Source organism: Ranitomeya imitator, chromosome 6, assembly GCF_032444005.1.
Source record: "Ranitomeya imitator isolate aRanImi1 chromosome 6, aRanImi1.pri, whole genome shotgun sequence".
Classification (NCBI taxonomy): domain Eukaryota; kingdom Metazoa; phylum Chordata; class Amphibia; order Anura; family Dendrobatidae; genus Ranitomeya; species Ranitomeya imitator.
The window spans coordinates 549,780,997-549,793,286 of record NC_091287.1 but is presented as its reverse complement, the minus strand read 5'-3'; the positions used below and the strand labels follow the sequence as shown (position 1 = coordinate 549,793,286).

Sequence of the window (12,290 nt, the reverse complement as noted above, 5' to 3'; positions counted from 1 at the left end):
GGAGAGGTAGATGGAGCGAGCGGCGATTCCAGCAGGAGAGGTAGATGGAGCGGGCGGCGATTCCGGCAGGAGAGGTAGATGGAGCGGGCGGTGATTCCAGCAGGAGAGATAGATGGAGCAGGCGGCGATTCCAGCAGGAGAGGTAGATGGAGCGGGCGGCGATTCCAGCAGGAGAGGTAGATGGAGCGGCGGCGATTCCGGCAGGAGAGGTAGATGGAGTGGCGGCGATTCCAGCAGGAGAGGTAGATGGAGCGGGCGGCGATTCCAGCAGGAGAGGTAGATGGAGCTGGCGGCGATTCCAGCAGGAGAGGTAGATGGAGCGGGCGGCGATTCCAGCAGGAGAGGTAGATGGAGCTGGCGGCGATTCCAGCAGGAGAGGTAGATGGAGCGGCGGCGATTCCGGCAGGAGAGGTAGATGGAGTGGCGGCGATTCCGGCAGGTCCATTCACAGTGTGTGACAGTGCAGGAAGAGAGATCGATAAGCCCTTCATCAGGAACAGCCGGGGAAGAGGACGAGATCTGCAGCCCTAACACGGGCCGCGCTGACGGGGACATCATTCAAGGTCACCCAGTAGCTGATTTGCCCTTAAAGGGATTGTTCCATAAACACTGATCAAGGATAGGCGATATATGCGTGATTCGTGAGAGTCCAGCTGCTGGGGTCCCAGAATTCAGTGTGAATGGAGCTGTAGAGTGCATGTACGACCAAGGCTTCATTTACTAATTATATAGGAATGGTGGACGCACACGCTAACTATGCTCCACTCACTGTCTATAGGACTGGTGGTCTCACGCGCTCACTATGCTCCTCTCACTGCCTATAGGACTGGTCATCTCACACACTCACTATGCTGTATCTATAGGACTGGTGGTCTCACATGCTCACTACCGCTCCATTCACTTTCTTATAGGAGTGATGGTCTCACATGCTCACTGTGCTCTACTCTCTGTCTATAGGACTGGTGGTCTCACACGCTCACTACCGCTTCATTCACCATGTACAGGACTGGTGGTCGCACACGCTCACTACCGCTCCATTTACCGCCTATAGGACTGTGGTCTCACATGCTCACTACCACTCCATTCACTTCCTTATAGGGGTGGTGGTCTCACACACTCACTATGCTCCACTCACTGTTTATTGGACTGGTGGTCTCACACGCTCCCTATGCTCCACTCACTGTCTATAGGACTGGTGGTCTCACACACTCACTATGCTCCACTCACTGTCTATAGGACTGGTGGTCTCACGCTCACTATGCTCCACTCACTGTCTATAGGACTGGTGGTCGCACACGCTCACTATGCTCCACTCACTGTCTATAGGACTGGTGGTCTCACGCTCACTATGCTCCACTCACTGTCTATAGGACTGGTGGTCGCACACGCTCACTACTGCTCCATTTACCGCCTTTAGGACTGGTGTTCGCACAGGCTCACTACTAACTCTTCACACTCTATAGGAGTGGTGGTCATATACGCTCACTACCACTTCATTCACCATCTATAGGACTGATGATCGCACACATTCACTATGCTCCACTCACTGTCTATAGGATTGGTGGTCTCACACTCTCACTACCGCTCTATTCACTATCTATAGGATTGGTGGTCTCACACGCTCACTATTCTCCATTCACTGCCTATAGGACTGGTGGTCTCACATGCTTACTACCACTACATTTACAGCCTTTAGGACTGGTGGTCGCACAGGCTCACTACTAACCCTTCACTGTCTATAGGAGTTGTGGTCACACACGTGCACTACCCCTCCAGTCACCGTCTATAGGACTGGTGATCGCACATGCTCACTATGCTCCAATCACCTCCTTTAGTACTCGTAATCTCATATGCTCAGTACTGCTCTAGGGGGAATTGGCCCCTGTTCTCGGGATCATTGGGGGGTTCCTGTAGCCGGGACCCTCAGCAATTATACATTTATCCTATCTGAAGATGGGTGATGATTATTTATGGGACAATCCTGTTTAGTGGCCACAGTTGAGGAATAAGTCAAAGCTCTCTCAATGCACAACTTATAATACCGCCCTGTCTCTCCCCCAACATCATGTGCTGTTTATAATACTGTGGTCTTATTATGTGGCTGAGGATCAGACGAGGGGTTGTTTGGCCAGTAAGTGGAATTTGTAAGGGCTCGGAGTGGAAAAATAAATAAATAGTATTCCCCTCCACCCATCCACAAAACACTCCCATACACTCTGCCTACTTTCCTGCCCATCTACTTTCTATCCAGCCTCCACATACAGGACATGCCCTCTCCTCCACTCACTGGTCGCAACGTTGACCCGCCTGAATGCCTGAGCGGCATTTGTTGTGTGTAAACCGAGAGATGAAAATGAGCCCCGCGACGAAGGAGCACAGGGAAGATCCCGGCAGGGCTCTACATAGACACCACCTAGGTCCCGGCAGGGCTCTACATAGACACCACCTAGGTCCCGGCAGGGCTCTACATAGACACCACCTAGGTCCCGGCAGGGCTCTACATAGACACCACCTAGGTCCCGGCCGGGCTCTACATAGACACCTCCTAGGTCCCGGCAGGGCTGTACGTAAACACCTCCTAGGTCCCGGCAGGGCTCTACATAGAGACCTCCTAGGTCCCGGCAGGGCTCTACATAGACACCACCTAGGTCCCGGAAGGGCTCTACATAGAGACCTCCTAGGTCCCGACAGGGCTCTACATAGACACCTCCTAGGTCCCGGCAGGGCTCTACATAGAGACCTCCTAGGTCCCGACAGGGCTCTACATAGACACCTCCTAGGTCGCTGCAGGGCTCTACATAGACACCTCCTAGACCCCGGCTGGGCTCTACATAGACACCTCCTAGGTTCCGGCAGGGCTCTACATAGACACCTCCTAGGCCCCGGCAGGGCTCTATATATAGACACCTCCTAGGTCCCGGCAGGGCTCTATATAGACACCTCCTAGATCCCGGCAGGGCTCTACATAGACACCTCCTAGGTCCCGGCAGGGCTCTACATGGACACCTCCTAGGTCCCGGCAGGGCTCTATATAGATACCTCCTAGGTCCCGGCAGGGCTCTATATAGACACCTCCTAGGTCCCGGCAGGGCTCTATATAGACACCTCCTAGGTCCCGGCAGGGCTCTACATAGACACCTCCTAGGTTTCGGCAGGGCTCTACATAGACACCTCCTAGGTCTCGGCAGGGCTCTATATATAGACACCTCCTAGGTCCCGGCAGGGCTCTATATAGACACCTCCTAGGTCCCGGCAGGGCTCTACATGGACACCACCTAGGTCCCGGCAGGGCTCTACATGGACACCACCTAGGTCCCGGCTGGGCTCTACATAGACAACACCTAGGTCCCGGCTGGGCTCTACATGGACACATCCTAGGTCCCGGCTGGGCTCTACATGGACACATCCTAGGTCCCGGCAGGGTTCTACATGGACACCTCCTAGGTCCCGGCAGGGCTCTACATGGACACCACCTAGGTCCCGGCAGGGCTCTACATAGACACCACCTAGGTCCCGGCAGGGCTCTACATAGACACCACCTAGGTCCCGGCAGGGCTCTACATGGACACCACCTAGGTCCCGGCAGGGCTCTACATAGACACCTCCTAGGTTCTGGCAAGGCTCTACATAGACACCTCCTAGGTCCCGGCAGGGCTCTACATGGACACCTCCTAGGTCCCGGCAGGGCTCTACATGGACACCACCTAGGTCCCGGCAGGGCTCTACATAGACACCTCCTAGGTCCCGGCAGGGCTCTACATGGACACCACCTAGGTCCCGGCAGGGCTCTACATGGACACCACCTAGGTCCTGGCAGGGCTCTACATAGACACCTCCTAGGTTCTGGCAAGGCTCTACATAGACACCTCCTAGGTCCCGGCAGGGCTCTACATGGACACCACCTAGGTCCCGGCAGGGCTCTACATGGACACCACCTAGGTCCCGGCAGGGCTCTACATAGACACCTCCTAGGTCCCGGCAGGGCTCTACATGGACACCACCTAGGTCCCGGCAGGGCTCTACATGGACACCACCTAGGTCCCGGCAGGGCTCTACATAGACACCTCCTAGGTTCTGGCAAGGCTCTACATAGACACCTCCTAGGTCCCGGCAGGGCTCTACATGGACACCTCCTAGGTCCCGGCAGGGCTCTACATGGACACCACCTAGGTCCCGGCAGGGCTCTACATAGACACCTCCTAGGTCCCGGCAGGGCTCTATATAGACACCTCCAAGGTCCAGAAGAATAAAGCCCCAGGATTTTCTCCAGACAGCAGTTTTCTTATATACCCAGCTCTTTTATTACTCGAATGACTTGACTTTTGCTCACTTGGCTCATTTGATAAGATATATTGAACCTTTTTTACTTTTTTCATTGTTTTCTCCTCCCGTTTTTCAGAGAAGAAGGACGTGGCGCAGAGTCTGGAAAGTTACACTTCGAAATGTGCAGGAACCATGGAACCGATCCAGTTACCCGAAGGCCTGACGCTGCCGCCCGTGCCCTTCACTAAACTGCCCATTGTCAGGTTTGTGCCATTTTTTTAACCTTTTTCTTGGTACTTTTTTTTCAAAACCAGATAACTTTATACAAAGAATTGCCTGATGGTTCTGGACAAAACACTCATCCCCTCCAGAGACCCGGGGCAGCAATACAACAAGAACGGTACAACGGATACCGCTCAGTGCCAGACGACAGGAGGGTTAACGCCATCATAGCTGCCAGGCGGCTCCGCGTCCCATAAGCCGGATCTTTGATCTGCTCATACACAACATTTCTGGAATGGGGTCACCTCTGCAGCGTGTCACCCCCTCTCTGCCTCTCATCGTCACAACAAAGGGGGAAGCTTCGGGAAAGGTGACAGTACCATGTGCAGGCGGCTGCTCCACTTTCCCAGTGTTACCCATTATACGAACAATACGAAATAAAGCCAAGAAGAATGGCCGCAATAAGATGGCCCATCCCCCGACAGTGCGGGTGATCACTGAGAAAAAAGCACATTGGTGCTTAGGGATTCCAACACCTTCAAAGTGAACACCCTGCCGTGAAAATGGGTGCAGAATTCTGTGCCCATTCATTGCCCAATATGTCATTATGGTGGTGATGGCTTTGTGTTACGGATACAAATTCATGTGACATCACTGTGTGTATGATCCCTGTACTGTGACATCACTGTGTGTATTAACCATGTACTGTGACATCACTTTGTGTATTATCCCTGTACTGTGACATCACTATGTATTATCCCTGTACTGTGACATCACTGTGTGTATTATCCCTGTACTGTGACATCACTATGTGTATTATCCATGTACTGTGACATCACTGTGTGTATTATCCCTGTACTGTGACATCACTATGTGTATTATCCATGTACTGTGACATCACTGTGTGTATTATCCCTGTACTGTGACATCACTGTGTGTATTATCCTTGTACTGTGACATCACTGTGTATTATCCCTGTACTGTGACATCACTGTGTATTATCCCTGCACTGTGACAACACTGTGTATTATCCCTGTACTGTGACATCACTGTGTGTATTATCTCTGTTCTGTGACATCACTGTGTGTATTATCCCTGTACTGTGACATCACTGTGTGTATCATCCCTGTGCTGTGACATCACTGTGTGTATTGTCCCTGTGCTGTGACATCACTGTGTGTATTGTCCCTGTGCTGTGACATCACTGTGTATTATCCCTGTGCTGTGACGTCACTGTGTGTATTATCCCTGTGCTGTGACGTCACTGTGTGCATTATCCCTGCGCTGTGACGTCACTGTGTGTATTATGAGTGGCCACAGTAAAGTGGCCCTAGTCCACGTTTTTCCGCGGGGCCCTGTGGTTACTGTCACTGAATCCGGATACTAAATATGAACCTAAATCGCTCAGTTATATCAGTGTTTGCGGCTCCGGACTCCCCATATTACCGGGACTGTCACTGGATTATCAGATGATGGATTACCGGTAGTTCTTGGTTCCGGCATACTGATGATGCCATTATTTCTGTTTTTCTCCAGGTCGATGAAGCTTCTCAATCTGCCGATTATCTTACGGCCTCAGAAGGTGAAGAATTTACTGGGACAGAAACTTTCCACAAAAAGCCCCTTCATCTACTCCCCAATCATCGCCCACAACCGCAGCGAGGAGAAGAATAAGATCGGTGAGTGTCCTGGTTGTATCGTAGATTCCGGCACCTCCTGCTGGTTCAGGGTCTGCTCCAGCCGTGTCCTGCAGCGGTGCATGGGGAGACGGGGAGGTCTTCAGAGTTCTTTTCACTCAGTAGTCCCCTCCATGCATGCAGGGTGGGATACAACGGCCGGGACCTCTCGGCTCCACTATTCTATCTGTTAACCAAAATCAGACAAGACTTTGCAATTCCGATTTAGCAGCACTTAGAAATGGAGGTGTCCTTTACCTAAACCTCTACCATTTGTGGTGAGGGACGAGACAACTTCTTCTCCCCGAGACCTGTTTTCTGCCTCGAAGAACATGACGGAGCAGCGCAATCTTCCCCTCCAGTTAAACGCTCTGCCGCTTTGTATTTTACTTTAACGAGCCTACGACACCTTAATCTGAGCAGAGTTGTAGTGGTGTCGGCGCTTTCATTAAAAGCCGGTACGATGGGATCAATATGGCGGCTGGGGAGCTTGTAGATTGATTTAGCTCTGATTCTGGGATCTCTCTCCAAGAAACCTGTTGATATACATTACACAGGGGGAGAAGGAGAGAAATCACCGCCTGATAGGGATGTAGTCCCAGCGCTTGTTACCTTGCTTCCTAGCAGACTTTATTACCGTCAGATGAAATGATTTACATGGGGGTATAAAGCATCTGGTGGGGACGCAGGATAATTTACCGCACTCCATGATGAGTCCCCGGCTTCTTCTGGGGCAGGGGCTAATCATCTTCTCCAGATTTCACATCCTTCTTATTAAAGGTATAGTGGTTGCTTTCCCACCCTCCCGGGACTGTAGTGGACGCCTCGCCGGGACTGTAGCGTGTGCCATCGGGACTGTGGTGCATTTGGGATTCCAGAGGTGATGTCTTAGTTCCTGTGGCTAGAAATGACTCGACAGGGTTCATTATTTAAAAAAAAAAAAAAAAATGCACACACACACACATACATATATATATATATATATATATATATATATATATATATATATATATATATATATCTATAATATAACGCTGGGAGCGTCACTCCGAAGCCTCTATAGACTGCGCAAGCGCCGGCGCAGTCTGGGCCTCACAGAGCGACGCTCCCGGGAGATCGCGGTGTGCGTTCACACTGAACACACACCGCGATCTCCACCGCAGAAGCAGGGACCGCCAGGAGGGTGAGTATCGGCCTATATTCACCTGTCCCCGTTCCATCGCTGAGCGGCGCCATCTTCCCGGTCTTCGGTCTGTGGCCTTCAGTTCAGAGGGCGTGATGACGCGCTTAATGCGCGCCGGCGCCGCCCTCTGACTGAATAGTCACGGCCAGGAGACCGGGAAGATGGCGGCGCTCAGAGATGGAACGTGGAAAGGTGAGTATAGTAAGTGCTGGGGGGGCCTGAGCTGGCGGCGATACCGGCACCTGACACCCACAGCGCGCCGGTGTCCCCGCCTGCTCAGGCCCCCCAGCACTCGGCGCCGAGCGGGTCAGAGGCAGTATGGGGACGCAGGATGGAGCAGCACATAAGGATGGGGACGCAGGATGGAGCAGCACATAAGGATGGGGACGCAGGATGGAGCAGCACATAAGGATGGGGACGCAGGATGCAGCAGCACATAAGGATGGGGACGCAGGATGGAGCAGCACATAACAGGATGGGGACGCAGGATGGAGCAGCACATAAGGATGGGGACGCAGGATGGAGCAGCACATAAGGATGGGGACGCAGGATGGAGCAGCACATAAGGATGGGGACGCAGGATGGAGCAGCACATAAGGATGGGGACGCAGGATGGGAGCAGCACATAAGGATGGGGACGCAGGATGCAGCAGCACATAAGGATGGGGACGCAGGATGGAGCAGCACATAAGGATGGGGACGCAGGATGGAGCAGCACATAAGGATGGGGACGCAGGATGGAGCAGCACATAAGGATGGGGACGCAGGATGCAGCAGCACATAAGGATGGGGACGCAGGATGGAGCAGGACATAAGGATGGGGACGCAGGATGGAGCAGCACATAAGGATGGGGACGCAGGATGGAGCAGCACATAAGGATGGGGACGCAGGATGGAGCAGCACATAAGGATGGGGACGCAGGATGGAGCAGCACATAAGGATGGGGACGCAGGGTGGAGCAGCACATAAGGATGGGGACGCAGGATGCAGCAGCACATAAGGATGGGGACGCAGGATGGAGCAGCACATAAGGATGGGGGCGCAGGATGCAGCAGCACATAAGGATGGGGACGCAGGATGGAGCAGCACATAAGGATGGGGACGCAGGATGGAGCAGCACATAAGGATGGGGACGCAGGATGCAGCAGCACATAAGGATGGGGACGCAGGATGGAGCAGCACATAAGGATGGGGACGCAGGATGGAGCAGGACATAAGGATGGGGACGCAGGATGGGAGCAGCACATAAGGATGGGGACGCAGGATGGAGCAGCACATAAGGATGGGGACGCAGGATGGAGCAGCACATAAGGATGGGGACGCAGGATGGAGCAGCACATAAGGATGGGGACGCAGGATGGAGCAGCACATGACAGGATGGGGACGCAGGATGGAGCAGCACATAAGGATGGGGACGCAGGATGGAGCAGCACATAAGTATGGGGACGCAGGATGGAGCAGCACATAAGGATGGGGACGCAGGATGGAGCAGCACATAAGGATGGGGACGCAGGATGCAGCAGCACATAAGGATGGGGACGCAGGATGCAGCAGCACATAAGGATGGGGACGCAGGATGCAGCAGCGCATGACAGGATGGGGACGCAGGATGCAGCAGCACATAAGGATGGGGACGCAGGATGCAGCAGCGCATGACAGGATGGGGACGCATGATGGAGCAGCGTATGACAGGATGGGGACGCAGGATGGGAGCAGCGCATCACAGGATGGGAGCAGCGCATCACAGGATGGGGACGCAGGATGGGAGCAGCGCATGACAGGATGGGGACGCAGGATGGGAGCAGCGCATGACAGGAAAGGGAACGCAGGATGGAGCAGCGCATGACAGGATGGGGACGCAGGATGGAGCAGCGCATGACAGGATGGGGACGCAGGATGGAGCAGCACATACCATGATGGAGACAATATACCAATATAAATGCTCGCCACCCGGGCGTAGAACGGGCTCAATAGCTAGTGTATATATATATATATATATATATATATATATATATATATATATATATATATATATATATATATATATATATATATATATATATACATATATATATATATGTGTATGTATGTATGTATGTATGTATATATATATATACACATTTCTTTTCAGTTCCTCAAAGTTGTCAAGCTCGCTCCTTGTGATCAGTGAATGGAAAATTTTCTCCTTGACCTCACAAATGCTAAAGGCCCATTCAGAACTAAAGCAGTTGAGGGGAGTCCTTAGAGTTGTATCCAGTGATTAATACTTTTTTTTTTTTTTTCCCTACATAAAAAAATGCATGCTATGGCCAGAAAATTGCTGCGTAGATTGCAAGCATTTTTTAAATGTATTGTCATGCGTTTTTGATGAGTTATTTTGGTGCTTTGCCATTGCAATTTCAGCTTTTTCCCCATAGATAGATAGGTTTGTGAGCGTAGGTAGGGATATTGAGTGACCAGGGATGGGGCTGTGAGTTAACATGGAGCTGTGAGTGAGCAGTGGTGGGGCTATCAGTGACCATAGGTGGGGCTGTGATTGAAGATGGAGCTGTGAGTGAGCATAGGTGGGGCTGTGAGTGAGCAGGGGTAGGGCTATGAGTGAGCATAGGTGGGGCTGTGAGTGGAGATGGAGCTGTGAGTGACCATAGGTGGGGCTGTGAGTGGAGATGGAGCTGTGAGTGAGCAGGGGTGGGGCTGTGAGTGGAGATGGAGCTTGAGTGAGCATAGGTGGGGCTGTGAGTGAAGATGGAGCTGAGAGTGAGCATAGGTGGGGCTGTGAGTGGAGATGGAGCTGTGAGTGAGCAGGGGTGGGGCTGTGAGTGGAGATGGAGCTGTGAGTGAGCAGGGGTGGGGCTGTGAGTGGAGATGGAGCTTGAGTGAGCATAGGTGGGGCTGTGAGTGAGCAGGGGTGAGGCTGCGAGTGAAGATGGAGCTGAGAGTGAGCAGGGGTGAGGTTATGATTGGAGTGGTGGGAATGGAGCTATGAGTCGGCAGGTGTCCTGCCTTCAAATTAGTGACTGATACTCATAGGCATATATGAGGCTGTAAGGTTAGGGCAGGAGACCTGCGGTCAGTGGATTCATATATGGACTGAGAAATTTGGCCATCTGAACGCAGCCTTAAGCAGTGTTCACACGTTGCATGTTTGTTGCAGATTTTTCCGTAGCATAATTATGGGCTTACCTGGTGAGCTGGATTCTCTGCTTTGTATTTTGGGGTGAGCAACACGGACCAAAGGCATACATACCCGTATGTGGATGGCAGACAAACATGCAGAGTAGGAATCGCCAGAAACCTGGTCAGTCCAGAACTTGCAGCAAATGAAGGGTTAAAGACGGAGTTGGATGTTATCAGCAGACAGGTGGCCCTTGAGAGTAAAGTAGGCAGCAGTGATGAATTGTTGCTTATAGAGAATATATTTTCAGTGAAGCAGTGTTTGCAGCGTGAACAGCACTGGAGAAGAGTTCTTTATGCTTACAGCAGACGAAGGATTAATCAGCAGGTCTGTGCCAGGAATTATATACAGATAAGCAGGAGCTTGCTGAAGAGATGATTAACAACTAAAGGTACTGTCACATTTAGCGACGCTGCAGCGATATAGACAACGATGCCGATCGCTGCAGCGTCGCTGTTTAGTCGTTGTGTGGTCGCTGGAGAGCTGTCACACAGACAGCTCTCCAGCGACCAACGATGCTGAAGTCCCCGGGTAACCAGGGTAAACATCGGGTTACTAAGCGCAGGGCCGCCCTTAGTAACCCGATGTTTACCCTGGTTACCATTGTAAAAGTAAAAAAAAAAAAACAGTACATACTCACATTCCGGTGTCTGTCACGTCCCCTGGCGTCAGCTTCCCTGCACTGTGTCAGCGCCGGCCGGCCGTAAAGCAGAGCACAGCGGTGACGTCACCGCTGTGCTCTGCTTTACGACCGGCCGGCGCTGACAGTCAGTGCGGGAAGCTGATGCCGGGGGACGTGACAGACACCGGAATGTGAGTGTGTACTGTTTTTTTTTTTTTTTAACTTTTACAATGGTAACCAGGGTAAATATCGGGTTACTAAGCGCGGCCTTGCGCTTAGTAACCCGATATTTACCCTGGTTACCAGTGAACACATCGCTGGATCGGCGTCACACGCCGATCCAGCAATGAGAGCGGGTGATCAGCGACCAAAAAAGAGGTCCTGATCATTCCCCAGCGACCAACGATCTCCCAGCAGGGGCCTGATCATTGGTCGCTGTCACACATAACGATTTTGTTAACGATATCGTTGCTACGTCACAAAAAGCAACGATATCGTTAACGAAATCGTTATGTGTGCTACCTTTAGACACACAACGTCTGTCTAGATCAGCCTTAAAAGACCTTGGGTGATGACGGCACAGGAGTATACCTGGCTATCTGAAAAACTGGGCGTGGAGCACAGCAAAGGGCAGCGGCCGTGGGGAAGGGAGCAGAGCCCAACATTTAATCTGAGACACCTCAGTAACCATAATCTGTAGCAAAATCCATGTGTTTTACTCTAAGAACTTGGTGTAAATTTCACCATTTGGGCGAAACCTCTACAAAGAAAAGTTTTTGTCCTGTATCATGGTCGCCGACCTCTCGCCTTACAACCACTGCTGCTTTCCAGACCCTTCCTGGCACTCTGCAGCTACATCGCACCCTGCGGCGACCTTTCTTTATAAATTTTACTTTTTCTTTTTTGTAACATAGTAACATAGTAACATAGTTAGTAAGGCCGAAAAAAGACATTTGTCCATCCAGTTCAGCCTATATTCCATCATAATAAATACCCAGATCTACGTCCTTCTACAGAACCTAATAATTGTATGATACAATATTGTTCTGCTCCAGGAAGACATCCAGGCCTCTCTTGAACCCCTCGACTGAGTTTGCCATCACCACCTCCTCAGGCAAGCAATTCCAGATTCTCACTGCCCTAACAGT

General features: G+C 51.7%; 1 protein-coding gene across 1 annotated transcript in view; it reads left to right on the top strand.

Moving 5' to 3' along the window:
• The window catches only part of TRAPPC9 (trafficking protein particle complex subunit 9), a 645,843-nt gene that overhangs the window by 113,901 nt on the left and 519,652 nt on the right, over positions 1-12,290 (top strand). The window contains exons 10-11 of the mRNA XM_069731953.1: positions 4,400-4,526; positions 6,022-6,164. Coding sequence (XP_069588054.1) covers positions 4,400-4,526; positions 6,022-6,164 — 270 coding nt within the window. The remainder of the gene's footprint in view (positions 1-4,399; positions 4,527-6,021; positions 6,165-12,290) is intronic.